Consider the following 23,528-nt stretch of genomic DNA (forward strand, 5'->3'; position numbering starts at 1 on the left):
CCCAAGCATCACCAAGCGCTTTATTTACCTCCGCTCCCGCTTTCATCACACCACCCACTTATTCGAGAGTTTTTCTCTTTTTCAGGTTCTCACCCGCTTTGTCACCCTGAGCTGGATGTTTTATTTTTTTTTTAATTATTATTATTTTTTTAAAATCAATGTGTAGCTACGGAAACCAACTTTGATCTGCTGCGCGGGAGCTTTCCATCTCCCCGACAAAAAGCAGAACGGCGAGGGATATTCGGAGGTTTGGGTTTGATGGTCCAGTAATTGGAGGGAGAAGGCAGGAGATGGTGCCTTTTTCCAGCTCTAAAATGGCAGATTTTAGCAAAAAAAAAACAACCAAACCCCACAACAAACAAAGAAAACCCACCGCCACGCTCCCTATAACGGCCAATTTCACACCAGAAAAGGAACACTTAAATTCACAGAACGCGGGAGAGGTAGGAAACAGTTCCTAAACCGCGCTAGAAGCACCGGGTTTTAAAATGAACCTTTAAAAATCAACCTTTCAAGATGAACCTTTAAAAATTTAAAAATGAAAAAAAAAAAACCCAAAACCCCACCCAATCCACCAGGATTTAAGCAGTTCTTAGGAAATCCAACGTTGATTTGATGCAAAGCAGAACGCAGTGACAAAAAAGGGGGATAAAAGATATCGGCTTCTAGCGTCAGAAAAACTTTTCCAAATTGGTCTTCGGCCACATTTCCATTTTAAGACTTAAAAAGAAAAAAAGAAAAAAAACAACAAAAAACTCCACAGAAACAAGAGCCAGCTCAGCACATATTGCAGAGGTTTGGGTTTTTTTTTTGTTCTCATAGAAGCCACAAGATCTCTACAGGCAAAGGAGGAGAAATAATCAATACCAGAGCTCTTGAAATGTTTAATTGGAGAGGGTTTTATTTTCTGCGTAAGAGAGCTGGAACTATACAGCTGGTTTGCATTGGACTGAAGCTGGGATATTTTTTATTTTTAATTTTTTTTTAATTCCCCCCCCATTTTTATTTCGCTAAACAGAAGCAACGCAGCGTAACTGGAAAACAACGCCTTACAGTGTTTAAACCACAAGTGGGATTCAAGAGGAGCCGGAGGAAAAAAAAAAAAACAAAAAACCAAAACCCCAAAAAACCACACCCCCCCCCCCAAAACTCAACAGCTTTCTAGCTAAAAAGAAAAAAAAAAAATCCAAGATAATGTCCGTCCTACAGAATGGCATCCTAAATAATAAAAAAAAAATAAAATTACAGAGCGACTCCAGGCTGTGGAAGCACAGAGCATCCTATGTACCGCTACAGAGTTGGGGCCGGCTACGGATCTGCCTGTGGTGGCAACCAGTGGCCAGGAACTCTTCTTTGTCATCAGACCCCCCTCCCCCCCTCAAAAAAAAAAAAAAAAAAAAAAAAAAAAAGGCATCTTCAAGTTTTTCCAAGAGTTGAAAGCGATGGCAGGAGCAGAGGGAGCTGCCGGTGCCACCGTGGGGAAGGGATGGAGGGATGGGAGAAGGGAAGTTGAAGGGAAGCTACGGACGGACGAGCTGGCTCCTCGTTTGCTACCCGCCGGGTTTAATTGGTTTTTAATTAATGGGTTGGTCAACCCACCCAGAGCGGAGCGAAATGGCGTTGGGGCTGGTTCCAAAAAATAAAAATAAAAAAAAAAAAAAAAAAGAAAGGCGGAAAGAAACATGCAGAGGGGTTGGGGTGTTCGTTCCGTCCCAGCACCCACCGTTCGCACGTCACGGCAATAAATAATTGGGGGGGGGGTGTGGGGGAGGGGAGAGGGGGGAAGCACTGAAGTGTGTGACCTTTAGCATCCACCATCCCTCTGCTTAAGGAGACACGGCAACAGGACTCGAGCGGCTGTGGCATCCCCCCCAAAAAAATGTTGGGTTTAAACATTCCCTCTGCTGATGAAAGACGCTACTGGCTTTATTTTGGGTGGAGGTCTCACCCTGGGCTGACCATGCACCTCGGCGGGGGGGCAAAACACAGGGGCAGGTGCCACAGAAGACACTGAGATATGAAATAAGCTTTTTTTTTTTTTTTTTTTTTTTTTCTTAAACTGGAGATGAAGTTCATTGGGGAGAGTGCAGGGTTGGAGTAGGTTTTGTTTTTGTGGTTGGCTTTTTTTTTTTTCCCCCCGTTGTTGGTTTGGGTTTTTTTTTTTTCCGTTGTCGTTTTATTTATTTTTTTCTCTCCTTTCTTCCCCTCGCCCTTTTCCTTTCGACGGGTCACCAAGGCACTTCACTCCGTGCGTAGGATGATGTGGATCCCTGATTCTGTGAACACGGGGCCGCTCATCTCGCCAGCCCTCAGCGCAAACGAAGCATCTTCGAAAGGTTTCTGCATCTGACCTGCGGAGAGCAGACACCACAAAGGTTAATTAAGCCCCGGCAACAAACGCAACATCTTCCTAAACAAGCAAACCTCCAAAAAAGCTCCCAGGCAAACCACAAAGTCACCAATTAATAATTTGCAGGTTTGTTTTCAGCTGCTGCCCGAAGATGATGCAAAACGACGCGTTTGCGTACACAGAATTTTTTTTTTCTTTTTTCAACAGGGTTGGGTGTTGGGATTTTTTTTTTTTTTTTGGATCCTACAGACACAACTGCAGGGAGGAAAGATACCCGGAGAGCCGTGGACCCAAAAGGAAGAGAAAAAAAATCTGTTTTGCAGACTCACTGGCACAAGTGGAGGTCGGTCTTGCAGCCGGGAACGGAACTGATGTTCGTTACAAGTGGCGCTAAATAATTGACAAGGCACACAGGGATCATGGCATCACCTAAATAAAAAATTGCTTTTCCGGGGGGCTCCAGTCTGCCAGCCACAGAATTCCAGGAGATTTGAGTAATCCAGGCTGGGGAAAGCTGGAGGTGCTGGGAGGAGGGACCCCCCCCCCCCGGGGGAGATTCACCAGCGGAACCCCCCGCGGCTCGGCAGGGTGGGGGGAAGGAGTGAGCAGAGTGAGGGGCTCAGCCAAAAAATTCAAGCGCAGAGGAAAGACAGCAGCCGACTACGGGGTGGGGGGGTCCAAGGGGGGGCACTAATTTCCCCCGTGACACAAGTCAGACCAGAGAAACTGCCCCCCCCCCCCCCCCCCCCCCCCCCAAAAAAAAAACAAACCACAAACAAATGAGGTTTTACTGATGCCAACAGGTCCAGGTCTCACCGGGGGGGCTCTCAGCAAAAGCTTCAGCAGCAGGATGAGACGCAAAGTGCCCCCCCAGGACGGAGGGGACCTGACAGTGCCCCCCCCCCCAGCACAGAGGGGACCCTTCCTCCCTGCCAGTGAAGGCTGGGGGGTCACAGTGCCCGCCCCCCAGCACAGAGGGGACCTGACAGTGCCCCCCCCCCCCCAGCACAGAGGGGACCCTTCCTCCCTGCCAGCAAAGGCTGGGGGGTGACAGTGCCCCCCCCCCAGCACAGAGGGGACCCTTCCTCCCTGCCAGTGAAGGCTGGGGGGTCACAGTGCCCGCCCCCCAGCACAGAGGGGACCTGACAGTGCCCCCCCCCCCCCAGCACAGAGGAGACCCTTCCTCCCTGCCAGCAAAGGCTGGGGGGTGACAGTGCCTCCCCCCCACCCCAGAGGGGACCTGACAGTGCCCCCCCACACCCAGCATGGAGGGGACCTGACAGTGCCCCCCCCCAGCACAGAGGGGACCCTTCCTCCCTGCCAGTGAAGGCTGGGGGGTCACAGTGCCCGCCCCCCAGCACAGAGGGGACCTGACAGTGCCCCCCCCCCCCCCAGCACAGAGGGGACCTTTCCTCCCTGCCAGCAAAGGCTGGGGGGTGACAGTGCCCCCCCAGCACAGCCAGATGCCGATCTCTTTGCAAATTAAAGCTTCCCGCCCCCCCCCGAAGCCCGCACATCCCAGAGGCATCGCATCTAGCCCGGCAGCATCTCCAGAATTTATCTTTTTCTTTAGCACCTCCCTCCCTCCCTCCCTCTTCCTCTACCCAGGCCGTTAGATGCCGCCGAAGATGCTCGATTCCTCCCTTTCGGGATCAGTAATAGCTTCAGCTTGGCATTTTCCCCTTCCAAAAGAAAAAAAATAAAATATGTTTTATCACCGGAGTGACCTGATGCATACGGCCTTCCAGAGTTTCGCTTCTCTCGTTTCAATTAATTGCGAGCAGAGGCGGCTCACGAGCTCCAGTGACAAAGCCAGCGTCGTTCCCTCGAATTTTTTGGGGGGGTTATTTTCCACTAGGACCTGAAACCTTTACATCAGATGAGGTACCAGCCCCCCCACTACACCACGGTGGTCTTCCTCAACCAGCCACCTGACTTAACGTTGAAGGGTTTGCAGAAGACAGATTGAAATGGTTTCACGGCTTCGCCTCCCAAGTAACCCGTCCTCCAAGTTCTAACAAATTACTTTTTTGGGTTGGTTTTGTTTTTTTTTTTTTTTCTATTTATTTGGCTTCAAAAGAGGTAGAGAGGGGGTTGGACTGACAGCTCAGGGGTTTGGCCACCACGCATGATTCCAATGCCATCTAGTGGAAACCGCCTCTTGCAAAATTTCCTTACGTTTTGGTGCAGCCAGGAAAAAAAAAAAAAAAACCACAAAAAAAACCCCCAAATCAATCTCTTCCCCTACGTCTCCGAAGAGCACGATGAGCTGAGCACCCGCTGAACCCAAACCAGCGGGCACAGCACCCTAGGATTAACGCTTCATTCCATAAAATCCATAAAATCTCGCCACCCCCGCCCGAGTGGATGTGTTTGAGGAAGCAACCGCTGCGACGCTTTGGGATACGGATGGGATCAACGAATCCAGCATTCCCTCTCCCCGGCAAGAACCTTCCTAGACCCTCTTCATACAAAATACGCACGGACACCCTCGTCAGAAAAAGCTTTTGGGTTGTTTTCCTGAATATTGCAGCCGTACTTGGGCCGTTTGTATTTTCCTCCTAGCAGAAATTACGGCAAAGAGCATCCCTAAGACAAAGTTCAGTGCTACACTTCCCCATCCGAAAGATTTTTTTTTTTTTTCCTCCCACGCCAGCAAATCTCTTTCACGACGCAGCATCCACCGGCCTTTTGTTGTCGCTCCATCACTGCGCCCATCGAGAATCCCGTGTAACAAAACCTCTCACCAGCACCATTATCTCAGTGGGCTGCGACTTGATCTTATTTCCACAACTCGTTAATCACTTGCCAATAAAAGCCGAATCATTTCTCCGCCGTGCCGCTAGCCAGGCTTAGCCGCTTCCTCCTGATTCAGCGCTCATTATGCTGCGCCACCGGATTTCCAATCAGCATAGCTGGAAAATCCTTTTTTTTTTTTTTTTTTTCTTCCAGCAGGAAAAGCCAATTTCACGAAGGGCGTTTGCACAACATCGCCTCTCAGCCTGGAATAATATTAATCATTGCATTCCTAATTGGTTTAACTTCCAGGCACCCAACGACATTTCCCGCACAGCGGGCTAACCTGGCATCTAAATCCATTTTTACCTTCGGTCCTACGTGATGAAGCATTATTAAACCCCCTTTCCCCCTGCCAGGAAGATCAGGATCGACCCCGTGACCCCGATCCGGCGTCCACGCCGCCGGGCTGAGCTGGGCTTACCTCTCCCGAACGCACCCAGATCGCCTCCCGCTTTGGCCGAGCTGCAGTCGCTAAACTGGGAAGCCAGAGATTCAAAATCCTCTTCTCCCGATTTTATCTTCTGGATGTAGCCTGGAAAGAAGGGAAGAATTCAGGTGGGGGAAGGCAAAAAGGGGGGAACCCCCCTCCCCCCCCTGCTCCCCAAAACCTACGCACACGGAACGAGGCTTTCAGACCCCCCCAAAAACAGAGCCAGAATTAAACGTCCATAACACCCCAAAAGTGCCTGTCTCAGGTTTTCTTCCAGCTTTGCACCGTAGTCCATTTCTATTTAAGTTTCTATTAAATAATAAATTCCTGTGCTTCGGGAGGGGGTAGTAGGCAGAATCAACTGGGGTTTTTTTGGTTGTTTTTGTTTTGTTTTTTTTTTTTTTTTTTTTTTTTATCGGGCTCGAAAATAAGACGAGTTTTTGATTGCAGAAGAGCTCACCTCGCCAGAAGAATCCCCGAGGAGTGAACTATTTGTCAAGACAGCTTTTTAAAAGGTATTTAAAAAAAAAAAAAAAAAAAAAGTCGTAGTCTTCGCAGCTCCGCCTCCCTGTCCTGAACCCAGCAGATCCCCCCATCCCAAGCTCGTAAGAAGATAAATTAAGAGAGAGATCATCTTTTCCAATCAACAGCTTGTTAAAATTATTATAGAGCCACTCATTACAGATGCTGAGGGCTCTCGGGGCTGGGCAAAGCACAAGCGCCCCCGACACATCCCTCGGTGCCGCCCGGCAGCTCGTCACGGACCCTCGAGACCAGAAAATCCCGCAAAGCTCCACGCACCTCCCCAGACTCCGGCTCCTTCGTTAAGAGGAGCGGGATCACTAATTGAAATCCCAAGCCAGCACGGGTCCGACTCGCTGCCACCCCCCACCAAAATGCAATTTAGCACCGGTTGCAAGAAACGTTCCCGCAGGAGGACGGCTGCGTAAAGCCAGACAAACTTAATTCTCTCTAGAAACCCTTTTAATTTTCAAGCCCCTCTTTCCAGAAAACCTCCCGTCACCTTTTGAAAGAATCTCTAAGGCCTGGCTTCCATTTTAGACCTAAGCAGCCTCCCACCTTCAAAGAGAAACACCGAGAAGCGACCGATGAATGGGAAAAAAAATGAGAAAAAGAAATGCAGTTTCCCCCTCTCAAAGCTGTTCTGTTTCTTTTTTTTTTGGTTTTTTGATCACCAAGCTTCCTACTTCAGGTCGGTCCCGCGCAAGCCCTGTAGCCTGCATGTATAAAGAGCCTGCACTTTGCTAGATAAGCCTCTCAAAATAATAAATATATATCTATATAATACCTAAAATTGGGCTGAGCATGGTTTATTCCAGCCGCAAGTGAGGGTCAGGCATGTTAACTCCAGAGCTAGGCATTATTATTTGGAGGCACGCTCCCACAAAAAAGGAGAGGGCGGTTTACGATGCAAAAAGATGAGGAAATAAGGATTTTTCCAGCTCGTTTTAAAGGCTAGGGAATTTTATCCAGCGGAGGAAATATCTGCAAGGGCTGGGAGCAGGTAAGAAAATCATTCTGTAACGAGCGGAGCGGAGGTTGACGTGTCCAGCAGCAAGTGAAAAAGCAGGCTAGCCGTTTTTTAATTCACTCCTTTGTCGCAGTTTCACGCTAACAAGACAAAACTAAGGGATTTTAAACCCTCCAGCCCATTTTTCCTCCCCAACTCGGTCTTCTCTTTCTGCCACTAGCCTCAACCTTTGGAATCCAGCAAGGTGTTCAGGACGGCTGGGTTTGCTTTTCCAGCTGGACAGACCAAAAGAAAAAAAAAAAAATGGGAAAAGGAGATTGATTAGCTCTCCTCCTAGATTTTTTTTTTTTTTTAAGCAGGCGCCCTGAATGTAACTTTCTACAGCTTTTGAATTATCTTAATACCTTAATAACCTGCTCCAACAGAAAACACCAGCGCTCAGCACCAAGTGAGATTATAACGCGCGCGGATCCTACCTGCTGCTTAGATGCACGCGTGGAGGCGGAAAAAGTCTACCGTGCAAGTCCAAAACTTTACAAAACTTAAGACAATGGCTATTTATCCTGCATTAAAAAGAGAAAAAAGGATTCTTAATCTGGGTGGAAGACAGTTTTAGGAAAGAAACCGGTACCAGTTCATCTTCTTAAACTAAGCTGCTTGAGCACCAACACTCTACTTGCTGACAAAACGGAGTTTATCCTAAAAATACCTATTTGCAGCACCATAAATACGTATCTAACTGCGCAGAGCTGCAAGCACCCGTCAAACAGCGCACCCAGAAGCATCAGGAATTACAGCTTTACGATACGTCCTGATGTTAAAGTAATAAAGGATCCAAATTTAAGGATCAGAGCGTTGGTGTTTATATCCCAAACCGGTCACGTCGGCACTTTCCGAGGAGTCAAGAGGGTTTCGTAAGCTTGTAGAGAAAACCAGCTACGCCTTGAAGTAGAATTTAGTTATTAAAACTTCCTAATTTTATGCCAGCGAGCAGCCTGAGAGCAAAATCCGCCTGTCAGCTACGGGAAGGTTTTCCTGGAGGAAGCCTAAGGCTTTTTTTAAAGCCGAGGAAGTTGTTTCAAAGCACCTCTACCAGAAGAAGACACCTTGTTTCTAACCTTTGGCTCCGTCAAGCGGGGTTAACAAGACTTTTCCCCAAATGATCTCGGCTGTTTGGAATAAATTACACAGATTAGTGTAAAAAAACAAAAACAAAACCAAAAAAAAACCCCAACAAACCACTGTCTGGGTTTTAATAAAGTATCCCTAAAAACCTCCAGGGCTAAGTGAAACCAAATCATGGGGTATCAGCGCAAAAAAAAAAAAAAAAAAAAAAAAGGAATGGCAACGGATGGTGCTGAAATGGGGAGTGCTGGGGAAGAGCAGCATCCAAGGGATGGCGCTTTGGGATGAATCCTGACCGATTTTGCAACAAGAAACGGAGTGAAGCTAACGGCACACGTGAGTAACGAGCTGGAGCCGGAGGGGGGAAGCACCGTCGGCAGGAGGATCAGAATATTAAACGTGACCCCAAGGACCCGGCGAGATCCAACGACACCAAGTGAACTCACGTACCTATTTACAAACACACACACACAAAAAAAACCCAACCAAAAAAACCCCAAATAAACCTGCTGTCTGCAGAGAGGCTCGATCAGAAAGAGGAGGACGTCAAAAGGGAATGACAAAGCACTCCAAAACAGGCAGTGTGACTTTAAAAAAGTGAGAAACTCCTGGGATCTTCAGCAGAGAGAAAGGCAGGAGTAAATGCCCCAGTAGAAGGCACAGCCAAGAGCTCAGCTGGAATATTGCACAGCACGATGAACCCACGCTCGAGAAAAATTAATTGAAACTGAAGTGCAAAGGAGGGCTAAGAGCAGAAATGGCAGAAGGGATGACCTACATTCCCAGAAACAAAAAGCCTGGTTGGCTCAGCGTGCAAAACCAGGCTGGTTAAGAGCAGGGTTCTCTAAATCCACTCGGAGGTCAGCACGGGAAGGGAATTAATTAAGAGTAATTAAACACCACCAATGCAAGAAACAACGGATAGAAACCGATCAGACGCAGGGTTTAGCTGGGAAGCAGGCTTTTCTACACGTCAGGGCAGGATACCCCCAGCTGCCCCTCAATGAAGCGGGCAGAGGGGACTAGGAGGTTTTCCTGCTGTGAATACCAGGGTCAGGCTCAGCTCTGGAATTTCTTCCCAATCCCGCATTCCCTGCGATGTTACCGCCGGTTGGAAAAGCACCCTGAGCGCTCCAGCTCCCAGCGGGAGGGCGAACCCCCGTTTCATCCTCCGCTGCGACTCCCTGAACGGCTTCCAAACCACCCAACTGGAATATCTGACATCGAGTCAAGTTCACCTCCCGAAAACATTTATCTTCAGGATCATCCCCTTTTCCCCTGGGAACAAAGAATTCCTTCCTCTCATTTCTTTCTCGGGTTTTTATTCGTGTATAAACGCCCCAGCTAGATTCGGAGGGAGATCTCAGCCGTTATCCCATCTCCAAACCAAACATGCCAAAAAAAGGAGACCTACTTAGGCAATTCCACGCTATAATTCCATTCCCCAGGTACGGTACATCTGTTCAGGGAAGTTCGCCGACGCCTGACTGTCAGGAGCCGCGGCCGAGCCAAGCCACCCATCCTCCCGGGAAGTTTCAGCTGCTCTAGAAACAATCATTTTCAAGAAGCCACCAGAAAATAATTAATCGTCACCTGATGGTCCCTGTGACCTTCCCAGGAATAAAGTTCATTGGGGACAAACGCGGAGAGGACAGGGGTTAGGGTTGGGTTGTTCTGACAGCGGCATTCCCGTTCCAAAAATTAATTCTCTTTACCAACAACACAAGCGGGGCGTTTACACGAAGGAAATTTTAATCACGACTCCTTCTTCTTCGGACCCCACAGACAGATTATGGAACAAGGGTTATTTGATAGCGAGAAGGCTCGGAAGCTGCCAAGCTTAATCTCATCCTTCCAAAAAGGGAAAGTTTAAATCGTTTCTTTCCCTCGCCCTGCCACAGAGCACCCAAACCAAGTAAGAACGATGACGACTGTTGAGCCCAAATAACATTATTTAGGCTTCTAAAAATAACCAATTTAGGTAATATCTCCGTATCAAAAAGCCTACCCGGTCACAAGCTCCTGGAACACCTCTTTTAGAGAGAAAAAAAGACAACTTTCCCTTCTAAAAATAGAAATTACCCCCTCTTACAAAGATTCACCAACGCCACGCCAGCATCACGCATCATTTAACCTCTGAGCCGTAGAACGCTCTGTGCTCGCTTTTCAGTTGAACGTCACTGCAAGAGACGGCTCTAGAATACTTTTTATTCTTAAAAGAATAATTTAAAAAAAATAGGAAGAAGGAGAAGACAGAAAGAACGTGCAGCTCGGCTGAAATATTGCAATCTTTTTATCTTCACACCAGCCTCAACTCCCTTGGCACACACACACATCTCCACGCTAGGCGTGCATCCCACTTCACCTCCTCTGGTCACACTTTTCCAGCCACCCTCACCTGAAGGAGACAATTCCCCCCCCCAAAAAAAAAAATAAAAAGAATAAAATATTCCCATCTGTGCCAGTTCATTTCATCTCCCCTTCCAAAAGGTGGTGAGCAGATACCACCTGCTGGTCACCGCCTGGGTGCTTTGCTTTACTGCGCAAAATTTCCCCTCCCAGGGGTGGCAAGTAAGAAAATCTTTAAATTAATTGTTGATTAGGACTAATGATAGCCAAAACACCCTCGCTACCTTCTCTCCCTCATGGCTGAAGCCGTAAAAGATACACCAGACGCAGTACTGCGGTACAAACCTGCGCGCCCGCAGCGCGCCAGCTAGCCTCGGCGTCCTTGCCGCCAGAAAAAAACCACAGCTGCCCACTAAAGGAGCACGGTCTCGGTTTCAATTAATCACCGGCACTAATTGAAACCTCACCTTAAGCCCTCAAATTCCTTATGCTAAAAGGGAAAAGGCGGGAGTAACAGCTGGGCTTCGAACTTGCCACGCTAAGAGCAAAACCTCAACGCTGAAGAAACACGACATCAATTCAATTCTACGGCCAGAGTTGCAAGGAAAAAAAAAAAATAAACTAAAATAATCGAGGCTGCCGAAATTAACGCCGCCTATGATTGCGGAAGGCACGCAGCGCACTCACTCCTAGACCAGACCACAAACCAGAACGCTTTGGGAATTTGGGAAAAACCCGCCGGATCACCCGTACAGCCCTGTGCAGGGTTGATTGCCTCCTACAAGCAACTTGATTTCAAGCAGAGGTTAATTAGAACTTACTCTAAGTTGCTATTAGGGCAAGGGGTCAAGTGGCATTAAATAAACAGCAATGTTTAAAGAACATCTGGTTTATCTTTCAAGAAGTTTATTTTTAATAGAAAAATACACATTTACACAGAAAATACAAACAAACCTCTGAAATAACATTAGGAAAAAAAAAAAAAAAAAACACAGAGGGGAAGACATTTGGGCCGGGACCTATCTTTATGCCATTGAATCATACAGCAAAATTGTTTCTCCGGGTGGGCTGAGCCACACAAAAGTCCACGTTCAAACCATTTGGCTTGAAAAAAACCCTTGGCTACAGCAAGTTCACGACACAACCACTCGTCTCGGGGTTCAATTCTAGCCTGAAAACGACTTTTCCCCTTCCAACAGTATCATATTCTCTCTCTTTCTCCTGCCAGTATCATATTCTCTCTCTTTCTCCTGCATTTACTTGCCATTTATAAGCTCCAGTGCCTCATCTTTGGTCCGTGTGATCTTTTCCTGTCTCCACGACGAGGGTCTTCTGGACTGGTTGTGTTTCACCAAGAGATGCGAACACCGCACTTTGCTCGGCTCCCCCTGGCCGTTCTTCCCGCTGCCGCTGGGCCGTTCCCACTGGCTGGCATTTGTGATGTGGTTGAAGTAATAAACACGGCCTGTGGACAGAGGGGGGGGGGGCTGGGGTTAAAAAAAAAAGCTCCTGGCAGACCCCCAGCATCACCTCCTCGACCCCCGGCGTCGCCTCATCGCCTCCTTGACCCCCAGCGTTGCCTCACCGGACACCAGCATCACCTCCTCGACCCCCGGCGTCGTGTTCCTGACCCCCAGCGTCACCTCATCGGACCCCAGCATCACCTCCTCGACCCCCAGTGTCATGTTCCTGGCCCCCGGCATCCCCTCCTCGACCCCCAGTGTCACGTTCCTGGCACCCAGCATCGCCTCCTTGGACCCCAGCGTCGCCTCCTCGGAACCCAGCGTCACCTTCCTGACCCCCATCATCCCCTCCTCGACCCCGAAGGCATGGAAGACTGGATTTCTGCAAGTGCTTGGCCACATCCACGCCATCAGCTCAAACACCCAAGGTGGGAGAGAAGCCTTTACAACTCCACGTAATTTCCAACGCGAGCGTTTCCGTCGGGAAGCGCCTTTAATCAAAGCAGCAGCCCCACGCAGAAGCAGGCTCCAGCTGCCTTTCCAACTCACGCGGCTCGCCTGGATTAGCGACAAAACACCCACTGACACAGCCAGAAACCACCAACACCCCCAGGCAGCACCCTGCCACTGCCAGGAGGGTGGGCAGCGCTGGGTTTCTGGCTGAGGGACAAGACCCTGTTTCTCTCGTGTCCTGTTTACAAGGGGGAAGCAGCACAGAGCCTCTCCGTTAAGCGCATCCCGCAGCAAACGTGGCTACTGGCAGCAAAGATCACATCTTTGTACGGCGCAGACCCTTCCTTCCAAAAACCCCCTTTTTTTTTCTACCAGAAAAGAAGACCTTCCTGCACAAGAGATCTGTATTTTCTCCAGGTAGTGGAAAATGAAGCTCCTGTGGAGTCCCCTCTCAACACATTCAGCGTTAGAGCTGGGTAATTCTGCGGTTCCAAGGCCTTGCAGCGCTCAGAGCTGCGCATGCATTTACCTGCTATAACTCACAGCACGGACCGAGGTGATTTCTGCTTCCTTCTTAGGGAATCCTTCAGCCCAAAGCTCTCCGCTGAAGCTGGGAGCGGAGCAGGCTCAGGTAAAAAGCCAAAGCAGGGTGAGGGGCTGCAACAGCCCAACTGGACGGGGGGGAATCCATCAGCCCAAAGCTCTCCGCTGAATGCTGGGAGCAGAGCAGGCTTTTTACAAAAAGCCAAAGCAGGGTGAGGGGCTGCAACAGCCCAGCTGGGCGGGGGGAAGCAAAGGGCCCATGTCCCAGCTGCGATTCCAGCCAAGAGCCTGGACCTAACACTGGACGGCCACGGCTCCAGGATGCTTCAGGTGAGCTGGTTCTGACAAAGAAGGGCCCTCACAGACTCCTCTACCCCGCCAGCCTCACGGCGTCCCCTCAGGCGAGCGAGAGGAACAGCCCAGCTAGAGAACGCGGCCTCCCAGGAACCTTTCGAGCCTGGAAGAGGAGGCCAGACCCCGCTGGAAGGCCCAGCCCCCCCTACCACACAAGGAGCGCGCCCCTGCCCCCAGCAGCCGCTCCGCCCCCCGGCCAAGGCCCACGACGCCCTCAGGCACAGCAGCTCCGCAGCCCAACCCCCACAGCCATCCCCACCCCCAGCGCGGCTCCCCACCCCCCTCCGAGGCCCAGGCCGGGCCCACCAGGCCGCACCCCGACCTGGGCCCAACCCCGGGCCCCCAAGAAGACGCAGCACCGCGGGGGCGGCCACCCCCCAGCCCCTCCCGGTGGCCGCTGCTCGTACCGGAGCTGCGGCTCATGCGCTTCTCCCAGCCCGCGGGCAGCTTCTCCTCCTCCGCCATCTTCCCTCGGCTGCGCCTCCCGCACCGCCCGCGCCCGGCCCGGCCCCATTGGCGCGGGGAGGGGGTGGGGACGGCCCGCCCCTTCCCTATCCCCATTGGCCCAAGGGAAGGCAGCGCCCAACCTCCCCGCGCGGCCATTGGTGGAAGCGCCCGCCGTTCCGGCGGTCATTGGCTGCGGGTGGGAAGCCGCAGTGAGGCCGGAAGCGGGCCTGGGCACGTGACGCGGGAGAGGACGGTGGCCGCGGGGGGACAAAAGGAGCAGGAACGCATTAGAGAAACAGCAACGCGCCGTTCCCGCGGCTCCCGGTGCCCCCGCCGAGCCACACAACAACGAGACTCGAGAGACACGTTTATTATAAACCACTTAAACACTCCAGGGCAGCTACAGCAGGTTTAGAGCCTCAACATGGCTCCAGCTGAGGGGCGGGAAGGGGGGAAACGCAGATTGGTGGGGGAGGGGGTGGGTCCCACGGGGGAGCGAGCACCGGGGGGAACCGGGAGGGGATGGCAGCTGCTACTGGTAATAGAGCTCCAGGTTCATGCCATCATGGATCTCATCTAGCGGATGGAGTTAAGGAGAAAGACGTAGGTCGATGGGGTGGGGTGGGGTTGGGTTGGGGGGGGCAAAGCTGCAGGACACCCACCTCCCGCACCCCCCCATCCCGTAACACCGTAAAACACCCGCCCGCAGAAGGATACAGTCGCCCAGCGTGACGTGATCCTTGAAGATGGTGTACCTGCGGGGACAGAAAACAGCCCTCAGGCAGCCGGTACCAACCCCACCGCCCTGGGGCTGGGGGGGCGATGGCCCCGGCTGCCTCAACACCCCCCACCCCCCCCACCCCCGGCTGCCTCAACCCCCCTCCCCCCGGCTCCACTCACCACTTCTTGAGCACGATCTTATCCCAGCGGGTGCCGGTCTGCGCCGCGATCAGCTTCTTCAGGTCGCGGATGGAATCCTCGGTGCTGGCGGGGCCGTTAAGGAAACGGGGGGAACCGGGAGGACCCCCACCACCCCCGAACCACCCCCTCCCCCGTTCCCGGGGATACTTGCATTTCACCCGCACTTTCTTGCCCAGACGATCGTTGCAGACGACTTCAATCATGGCTGCCTGAGGGATGAGACACCGGGGGTTAACGGGGGGGCGCAGGAAGGCACCGGGGGGGGTGTCGGTAAGGAAGGGGATTAAAGAAGGAGGTCCCAGCCCCTCCGAGCCCCCCCCGGGGCCTACCGAGCCCTGCGTCACTCCGCTACAGCCGCTACGCCGCCAGACCCGGAAGTTACGGGGAGCGAGGCCGGAAGCGGAAGTGACGCGTTTAAGGGCCGCCGCCTCGTGGGGAAGACGCGGCCAAGATGGCGGAGGCGGCGGCTGTGGAGGTGTCGGTGCTGCCCGACTTGGTGCTGCTGCAGGTCCTGGCGCTGCTGCCGCTGCGGGACCGGCTACGAGCGGCCAGGTAGGGCCCCCCCGCCCCGCACGGACCCCCCCGCCCCCCCGGGCCGGGCCCTGACCGACATCCCCCGCCCCCCCGGGCCGGGCCGGGCCGGGCCCTGACCGACCCCCCCCCCGCAGGGTCTGTCGCCGGTGGCAGCAGCTGGTGCAGGACCCGATGGTCTGGAGATACGTGGATCTGAGCCCACACCGGGTACGGGCCGCCTGGCTGCAAGGGGGGGGAGGGGTGTCATTGGCGGGGGGGAAGGGGTGTGATTTGGGGGAGGGGGGTGGGGTGGTTCGGGGGTGTGTGTGTGGTTCGGGGGGGGAAGGGGTGCGATTTGGGGGAGAGTGTGGGGGGGGTGGTCTGGGGGGGGGAGTCACCCCACTGCGGGTGGGGGGCTGAGATGGGGGATGAGGGGGTTACCCTACTGCGGGCAGGGGGCTGAGATCGGGGGGCGGGGTGGTCGCCCCGCTGCGGGCGGGGGGCTGGGAGCAGGGGGAGTCACCTCGCTGCTGGCAGAGGTGGTCCCCCCCTGCCCACCCCCTGGGATCAGGCCCTTTTCTTTCTCCCCCCAGCTCTGCTCCCACAGCCTGTGGCACCTTGTGCGGCGCCACCTCGGTGGCAGCCTGCGGACGCTGCGGATGCGGGGCACCCTCTGCTCCGTCAGCAAGCGGCGGCTGCTCTCCCCGGCGCTGCTGGCTGCCCTGAGCAAGCGCTGCCCCCGGCTCCACCGGCTGTCCCTGGCTGAGACGGATCTCCGCCACGTCCCCTACGAGACCATCCCCCTTTCCCTCACCGTGCTGGAGCTGAGCCGCTGCGAGATCCCCACCGCCTGGTTCCTCGCCTCTGCGGCGCCCCGGCTGCGGCACCTCATTGTCCACAACACCCCGGGTTTTTTCGATCATCACCTGCTCAACGTCTCCTCCCAGAACCGCCTGAAGACGCTCAGCCTTTGCGGCACCTACCGCCTCACCGATACAGGGATTCAGAAGGCGGCTCCTCACCTGGAGGAGCTGGAGCGCCTGGTGCTCCGTCACTGCAGCTTCGGCGATGCTGCCATCTCCTTCATCGTCCGCCACGCGAAACGTCTCCGCTTCTTGGAGATGAGCAACACCGACTCCCTGACGGACGTGGGGCTGGCTTGTTTAGCCACGCTGCAGCACCTGCAGGCGCTGTGCCTCCACCTCTGCGATAAGATTTCTCCCGGTGCCGTTACTGCTTTGTGCCAAGCGCTGCCCCAGCTGAGGAACCTCAAATTAACCTTTGAAAAGGAAGAAATCGATAAAATTCGGGCAATTTTGCCCCACTGTAGTGTTTCACACGCTCCTTGACGCACAGTCTGAAGCAGCAGAGCATTTGCTGTTCCTTATTACATGTGAAGTTCTCCTTTTGGTGTAAAAACCTGTTTCTCTGGAAGCTGCTATATGTATTTTTGGGGCAAAATTTCTGTCCTTCTGCCCTTCGTATGAAATGGTTCCTCAGAAAGTTGGTTTGGGTAGGATTCCCCCCATTTTCTGTGCCTCAGGGGGCGGGGAGCACCTAGCTTTTGGGAACCCCACTGACGAAGTGACCAAAAACCGGCTGAGGTTACAAGTTTAACCTCTTTGCCTTCTCCTCTTCCCCCACCACTAAACGTTGGGGAGCTGCTTAATGAGCACGGAATTCCAGAATGCTGCTGGAAAAAACCAAAACCTGGCAGCCCAAACCCCAGACTCCCAGTTCATGTCTGACTGCGATTGCTTAACCGCCCTGCACCAAGGCGCCGCACTCTGCCGGGGAAGAAATAATTGGGCGACACGTTCCAGAGCTGTTCTTTTCTTGGAAAAGTGGAGGTGATCTGCCCGGCCAGCGAGCGTTTTCAAGTCCAGGATGTCACCTCGCTTCTACTGTCGTTCCAATTGAGTTCTTCAGGCTGCTCCTCAGAAAGGTTTTGGTTGTGGGGTGTCCTGAACGCCCAGCCTGGAGAGCCACATGTCTCTTGAGCTGGTGTTATCTCTGGATTTTACTGGGAGCAGCCACCTTTCCTCGTCACCTTTTATTGTCTGTGTTCTCCTTTTCCTCCCCACGATGTTGTAACCCCAGGTGACCGACACCACGGGCTGTGACGTGGCTGTTCTCAGGTTCTTGAGCCAAAGATGTTTTCATATCGTTGTATTTATTAAATAAAGATGCTTTTGATACACATTTTCTCGTGCTGTGAGGTTTTAACTGAGCTAATGGTTTTTTTAAAAAAAAAAAAATCAAGAGGTGGCTGGTGACACCGAGCGGTGTCTTTGGACGCTAACAGCGTCCTTCTCGGAAGCGCAGCGGATGGATTAATGTCTCAGCTGAGCTTTTTCCGGGCTCTGCCTCGATACAGCTGGTTTTCACCCCCCACCCCCCCTGCCCTCCCTTCAGCTGCAGCTTGTGCAACAAGCCGTTGGCTTTCAGACAGACCTGGATGGCAGTGACCCCCCCTGTGATGAAATCCTCATCGCTGTGCGTCTCATTAATGGCTGGTCTTTGCGCCCTGGCCTCCTTTCTGTTCCTACACACAATCTCAGCGTAGCTTTGGGGCAAATAAACAACGGTAAAAAACGCCCCAGCTCTGCTTTGGAAAACATCCCAAGGCTGCTGGCTTAATAAGTACGGCCACGTGTTTCTCCCAAGCCTAGAGATTTACGTGGGAGTAATTAGCGTTATTAAAACTTCAAGCGCTATCTGTCCCAGCACTCTAGGCTGGGAGAGCGAAGGTAAAGCAGCAGAAAGGAAAATTAAAACCAGTAAAAATCTGTCTTATCAGTCAAGGCTGCGGGAAGAACCTAAATGTTCTCTCGACGTTTGCAGTGGGATGCTTGCGAGCCCGGCGCCACAAACGACCCAATTTAATATCTGAGGGTCCCAACGTACCACTTTTCCATCAGATCCGCGGAGCGCCTAATTGCTAACCGTGTGGAATAGCACACAACGGCAATTACAACTTCAGACGGCACGAAGCGAGCTTTTTCAGGTTTGGAAGCAGGAGGGGAGCTGTCAACATCGCGTGGCCACGGGCAAATTGTAGGAAGAAAGGGCTGGAAGGTTCTTCTTGAACCATCAGATGTGTTTCTGCCCTGGTGGAGCAGCGGCTCACCCTCCTCCCGCGTCTCCTGAAGCGCTTGGAGGGCTGGTTTAAACCCTTATTGCTTCTAATTTCCAAATTCAGGTGGTTTCCTACTGTTTATTTCATCTTTTTCTGACCTTTTACCTTGAACGATTCATCCCCAGCCCCACCTTACAGCCCTCTGTACATGCGTGGAGACGCCAGCTTTTAAAAATAGGGAAGAAAATTGGGCGCCAGCTAAATCCAAACGGCCCCTGGTGCCCTGTCGGGGCTGAGAGGAGCAAAAATCCACGGCCACCAAGGTGAAAAGAAAACCCAGCGAGGCCGTACGCTTTCTGGGCGATGGATCACTGTGGGGAGCGACCCTTAATTGAGAAGCTGCTCCTGCACCTCCATCCCACGTGGATGCACATCCACACCGGCATTGCGTTGGACCCGGATCCGTTTATATTTTTTGGGAGCTAGCGCATCTGTTGGGGCACCGCTTGCGCCTTCAGCTTTGGTTTCCAAACCCCAAATCATTTTTCCACCACAAAAATGTGGAGGAAACACCTTCAGAAACTTGAGAATTATTTTTTGTTGGTTTTTTTTTTTTTTTTTTAATCCAAAGGGATGGGGAAAAGTGCAAACAAAAAAGGCACCTGGCTTAGCTGGAGGAAAAAAACAAACAGGGACAAACAAATTATTGGAAGTGGACACGATCCAAGCGGCTATTTTGAGAGGCCAAACCAATAGGACAGCTTGGTTCAATTATAACCTTTGGACTGACCATCCCTAGGGACAGTGGAAGTCCTCGATTACCAGAGATCCCGGCGCAAAAGCTGCTGTTTGCTTGGGGCTGAGCTGCATCCCCTTCCCGGGATGGACGAGGAACACCTTCACAACGATCTGCGTGTTTTTAAAGGTAACTCCAGCCACGCCGGCTTCAACCCGCCACCTCCTCCGGTAGGAGGAACCGGGATAACGAGGCTGCGTCCTCCAGCGCGGTCTGGCTCCACCAAGACGTGGTTTCCGAGGGAGAGGAAGGTCCGTGCTCTCCTTCCTTCTCCTCTTAGGTCGGCTCTAACGCAGTTGCTTGGGGGGGGGATGGGGAAGCCCACCCCGAGGAGCTCATTGCTGCGGCTCGGAGGTCTTGGGTGGTGGGCGCTGATGGAGATGAAGGTCTGGTCATGGTGGTGGTGCCCCACCAGCAACACCTGAGAGGCTCCAACCTTGCAAGTGTCCTGGACCGGAGAGAAATGAGGCTTTTCCCGGAGCTTTCCCAAGTCAAGCTTCCCAAAGCCAGCAGCCCAGCACCCTGGCAAAGCTCCCAAGGGTCATCCTTGCCACCCGGGGGGGGATTCCCATGGGTGTCCCCCCACCCCAGGAAGGGCACCTGAGGACAGCAAAGAGCCCCCCAGATCACTTGGAGAGCAATTTTCCCTTGGAAAAGGGTCGCCAGACAGCTTGGGAGGCTTCCAAAAACGTGTCACAGCCCCTAACGCGTGGTGGGAGCTTGAAATTATTTTTATTTTATATGTCACCCGCCCTGCCCTTGAGCCGCGTGTCGCCGCCTGCGTTGGGGTGCCCTCAGCTCCCCAGGTGGATCTGAGCAGGAATTATCACTACAACCTCGGCTCCTGTAGCAAAGAGATAACGATTCTGGGTTATTTATTAACCCTTTGATAAACGGAACCAGAAGAGCTATGAAAAAATCCCAGTGATCCGTAGGGAAATTATGTGTCACATCTTTTGGGTTTTTTTTTTTTGTTTGTTTGTTTGTTTTCTTTTCAAGACAGAAACTTCTTCCAGCAGAAGCTGAGATCCTTTTTCACCGTCTACTTGCTGCTGGCCCTCTCCTTCTTGCTGATCATCATCCTGTTCGCTGTGTCGCTCTCCAGAGGTACTGGGACATCGTTGAACTAATTAATTAGGCAGGTAGGAGGCTGATGAAGGCTAAGCGCCGTAGAGGACTCTACAGGTCCTAATTCCAGAGGAGCTCCCAGACTGTCCCACGGTGTGACCGCTGACGTCCGTGCCACCCTCTGGGGCTAATCTGAGCCAGGATTTTAAATTCCCAGGGATTTCTTTGCCCCGTAGGCTGCTGGAAAAGTAAATCCCGTCTTGATCCTTGGTGGGGTGAGGCGCTCGCAGGCGGTCGGTGTGCACGACCGATAATCTGGCATCTTTCCCTCTCTCTCCATAGTTTCAGCCATTTCTTCCAAACTGGATGAGGTGCGCCCGGAACAGAAACAGAATTTCTCCAGCAGGGATTCGCTCCGTAAGTCCTGGCTGCTTTTCCTCCCCTCTGATCTCCCTAAATAATTCCCGAAGCGTTCCCTAAATCATTTGCTTCGCTTTGCCAAGGTGGTGCGGCACATCCGTCCCCCACTGGATTTGCCACTGAGCCAGAAGCAACACATTTCTATTTTAGAAAGAACCAAACTTTCCTGGGAATAAGGAAAAAAAAAAACACCCGACCACCTTTTTTTTGGGGGGGTGCTAATTGCCACCTTCCCGGCAATCCAATATGCCGAGCTGCAGGACCGTGTGCCGCTGCGTCTGGACCAGTTTGGCACTGGAGCTCTGCTGGGAAAACTTTCTTGGTGGGATAAGCCCAGCTCAGCTCTGTGCCATCCCCCTGAATTCCCTCCCATCCTTCTTTCCCCAGTGTTTCCCTGCGGACCTGGATCCAGGGAATGGGAATACTTTGACGGAAAATGTTACTACTTCTCCCTAAGCAGAACAAGCTGGCACAAGGCGAAGGCTGCGTGCGAGGAGATGCACTCGCGGCTGGCTGTCATTGACAGCTACACCAAGCAGGTAAAAAAAATCCCAGCTCCAGGCAGGAAAGTTCCAGAATTCCCAAAATCCTGCTGTGCCTCCTTGGCTCCCCGTTGCCATCCTGAGCATCCCGGTAGCCGGGAGCTGGTCCTGTTATCCTTTGGATCAGCCAGCAGAGAGCAGGCAGAACCTGCTCTGCCTGCATCCCTGCCTTCCCTTGGATGCGGGCGGGATGCTGAGCACCGGCACCAATCCTGCACCTCCACCTGGTCAAGAAATAGCCAAGGGCAGAGCTGAACCTCCCTTCCCGGAGCCAACACGGAGCTCAGATGGCTCCAGCCGGCTCCAGGAGCCTTTTCCCGGTGCTTTTCCCTCCTGATTCCTCTCCCCGCTGCAGAATTTTATCATGTTCAGGACAAGGAATGAGCGTTTCTGGATCGGGCTGACGGATGAGAATTCGGAAGGGGAATGGGAATGGATCGACGGGACCGACTATAAAACCACTTTCACGTGAGTGCTGGCCTGCCCTGGGGTTTGCCTCCCATCACCCCAAAACCTCCATGCCCCTCCCCCACCCTGCCCCGGCATGGCCATGGCCACAAGGTCTAACACACCAGCAGAAGCAAAATTTGGCATCTAAACCCACCCCAAAATCCAACGGGTTTCACTTTTCCCTGCCCTTCTCCCAACCCCAGGGCTCCGCCGCCTGCTCCCGCCGCCCTCTCTCAGCTCCATCCTTTTCTTCCCAGATTTTGGAAAGAGGGAGAACCCAACAACAGCGGGAACAACGAGGATTGTGCCCACCTCTGGGTGTCGGGCAAGTGGAACGATGTCTACTGCACCTACGAGTGCTACTACGTCTGCGAGAAGCCTCTGCCCCCCTGAGCCGAGCCCCGCGCCGAGGCAGCGGCCGATGCTCCCGCACCGCCGAGGCTCCTTTTCCTTAATTTATACTATCCAGGCGCTTGCTCCCGGCTTTTCCTCGCCTCCACGCTGTCCTGAGGAAGAGCAGAGATGGATTTGGATGGTCCTACGCCATATTTTATATATATACACACACACACATATATCTTAAAAAAAAAAAAATGAAAATAATATCAAATAAGCAAAAAAAAAACCAAAATCAGGAATCCAAAAAAACCCCCCAAAACCAAAATCGGGAATCCTGGTTCTCCATGGGGAGCTCAGCCTAATAAAGGACAATTAGTGCCCTGGTTAATGAAGTTTCTCTGTTTCTAGGAGGGCGTGTAGACGGGTAGGGGGGAACTGGGGCAGCAGACGCGTTTTGAGCAGCTCAGCAGCGGTGCTGGGAGCGGGATGGGGAGAAATGGGGCAGAAGATGGGATTTTCCTGCACAGTGGCTCATACCAGGAGCGGGATGGGGACAGGTTGGGGACAAATGGGACCAAATATGGGATCTTCCTGCCTGATGGCACATGCTGGGAGCAGGATGGGGACAAATGGGGCAGAATATGGGATTTTCCCATCAAACTGGTTTCCAGTCAAACCATTAAACACCAATTCAGAGGTGGGAATGAGGTTTGGGCTTCCCAGCGAGGGAAAAACCCCATCGTTTTCCTAACTTTTTCTTTTTTCCTTGGTGTAGTTTGGATTCCCCCCAAAATACCTTGCATGCACTGCAAAGTGTGCGTGTGTGCTGCAGGGAGGGGTGTGCACACGCGTGTGCGTGCACTGTGTGGGGTGTGTGTGCTGCAGGGAGGGGTGTGCACACACGTGTGCATGCACTGTGTGGTGTGTGTGCTGCAGGGAGGGGTGTGCACACGTGTGTGCGTGCACGACAAGGGGTGTGTGTGCACTGCGAGGGGCTGGTGTGCACACGCGTGTGCATGCACTGTGTGGGGTGTGTGTGCTGCAGGGAGGGGTGTGCACACGCGTGTGCATGCACTGTGTGGGGTGTGTGTGCTGCAGGGAGGGGTGTGCACACGTGTGTGCGTGCACGACAAGGGGTGTGTGTGCACTGCGAGGGGCTGGTGTGCACACGCGTGTGCGTGCACTGTGTGGGGTGTGTGTGCTGCAGGGAGGGGTGTGCACACGTGTGTGCGTGCACGACAGTGTGTGTGTGCACTGCGAGGGGCTGGTGTGCACACACGTGTGCGTGCACTGTGTGGGGTGTGTGTGCTGCAGGGAGGGGTGTGCACACGTGTGTGCGTGCACGACAGTGTGTGTGTGCACTGCGAGGGGCTGGTGTGCACACGCGTGTGCACACACTACGAGGGGTGTGCGCTGTGGGGAGCGGGTGGGAGCCGCTCTCAGTCACCCGGTACTGGGGGGTGTCCGGTCGCGCCCCCCAACCCAAGTACAGCTCGGTCCCTGGGGGGGGGGGGCAGCACCCAGCGCACCCGCCCCCCGGGACACCCCCCCGGTCCCCTGTTCCCGGGGCCACCCCGGCAGCCCCCGGCCCGGTC

The 23,528-nt window shown here is 53.1% G+C and overlaps 4 protein-coding genes and 1 long non-coding RNA gene across 6 annotated transcripts in view; 2 read left to right on the forward strand and 3 right to left on the reverse strand.

Annotated features, from left to right (window-relative positions):
- Positions 1-875: 875 nt before the first annotated feature.
- On the reverse strand, positions 876-13,920 carry PIN1 (peptidylprolyl cis/trans isomerase, NIMA-interacting 1). The gene is made up of 4 exons (XM_080409640.1): positions 13,766-13,920; positions 11,810-12,010; positions 5,571-5,681; positions 876-2,351 (listed from the first exon to the last, which is right to left on the reverse strand). The coding sequence occupies exons 1-4, from the start codon at positions 13,917-13,919 to the stop codon at positions 2,242-2,244; spliced, it is 576 nt and encodes a 191-aa protein (XP_080265766.1). The 5' UTR covers position 13,920; the 3' UTR covers positions 876-2,241.
- On the reverse strand, positions 5,689-11,803 carry LOC308072574. The gene is made up of 3 exons (XR_013931713.1): positions 8,703-11,803; positions 7,548-7,634; positions 5,689-7,346 (listed from the first exon to the last, which is right to left on the reverse strand). It is a non-coding gene; the product is annotated as an uncharacterized lncRNA (long non-coding RNA).
- A 240-nt stretch (positions 13,921-14,160) lies between the features above and the next one.
- UBL5 (ubiquitin like 5) overlaps positions 14,161-23,528 on the reverse strand; it is a 42,544-nt gene continuing 33,176 nt past the window's right edge. The window contains exons 1-5 of one of the 2 annotated variants that reach the window (XM_080409645.1): positions 15,056-15,147; positions 14,874-14,935; positions 14,706-14,789; positions 14,523-14,560; positions 14,161-14,381 (exon numbers count right to left, since the gene is read on the reverse strand). In XM_080409645.1, coding sequence (XP_080265771.1) covers positions 14,338-14,381; positions 14,523-14,560; positions 14,706-14,789; positions 14,874-14,929 — 222 coding nt within the window. In that variant the 5' untranslated portion in view covers positions 14,930-14,935; positions 15,056-15,147 and the 3' untranslated portion in view covers positions 14,161-14,337. Of the gene's footprint in view, positions 14,382-14,522; positions 14,561-14,705; positions 14,790-14,873; positions 14,936-15,055; positions 15,148-23,528 lie in introns of those variants that run through there. The other variant, XM_080409644.1, reaches the window with a different exon arrangement.
- On the forward strand, positions 15,151-17,439 carry FBXL12 (F-box and leucine rich repeat protein 12). The gene is made up of 3 exons (XM_080409639.1): positions 15,151-15,278; positions 15,395-15,467; positions 15,833-17,439. Exons 1-3 carry the CDS (start codon positions 15,178-15,180, stop codon positions 16,586-16,588), a joined length of 930 nt encoding a protein of 309 aa, XP_080265765.1. The 5' UTR covers positions 15,151-15,177; the 3' UTR covers positions 16,589-17,439.
- Positions 19,201-23,448, forward strand: LOC308072323 (hepatic lectin-like; the record flags this gene model as incomplete). Its single annotated transcript, XM_080408983.1, has 6 exons — positions 19,201-19,284; positions 20,050-20,221; positions 20,525-20,599; positions 20,990-21,141; positions 21,500-21,612; positions 21,852-23,448. 6 exons carry the CDS (start codon positions 19,201-19,203, stop codon positions 21,985-21,987), a joined length of 732 nt encoding a protein of 243 aa, XP_080265109.1. The 3' UTR covers positions 21,988-23,448.

This window comes from Falco punctatus, assembly GCF_963210335.1.
Source record: "Falco punctatus genome assembly, chromosome: 13".
Taxonomy (NCBI): domain Eukaryota; kingdom Metazoa; phylum Chordata; class Aves; order Falconiformes; family Falconidae; genus Falco; species Falco punctatus.

Excerpts from the sequence above, each read along its gene's own strand:
- PIN1 (XM_080409640.1), bottom strand. The coding sequence starts at position 13,919 with ATGGGGATAGGGAAGGGGCGGGCCGTCCCCACCCCCTCCCCGCGCCAA. Across the intron at positions 5,682-11,809 it reads GGCACTGGAGCTTATAAATG|GCTACATCCAGAAGATAAAA; the intron begins GCAAGTAAATGC and ends CCTTCTTTCCAG. Across the intron at positions 2,352-5,570 it reads TCTGGGTGCGTTCGGGAGAG|GTCAGATGCAGAAACCTTTC; the intron begins GTAAGCCCAGCT and ends TGCTCTCCGCAG.
- FBXL12 (XM_080409639.1), top strand. The coding sequence starts at position 15,178 with ATGGCGGAGGCGGCGGCTGTGGAGGTGTCGGTGCTGCCCGACTTGGTG. Across the intron at positions 15,279-15,394 it reads GACCGGCTACGAGCGGCCAG|GGTCTGTCGCCGGTGGCAGC; the intron begins GTAGGGCCCCCC and ends CCCCCCCCGCAG. Across the intron at positions 15,468-15,832 it reads TGGATCTGAGCCCACACCGG|CTCTGCTCCCACAGCCTGTG; the intron begins GTACGGGCCGCC and ends TTCTCCCCCCAG.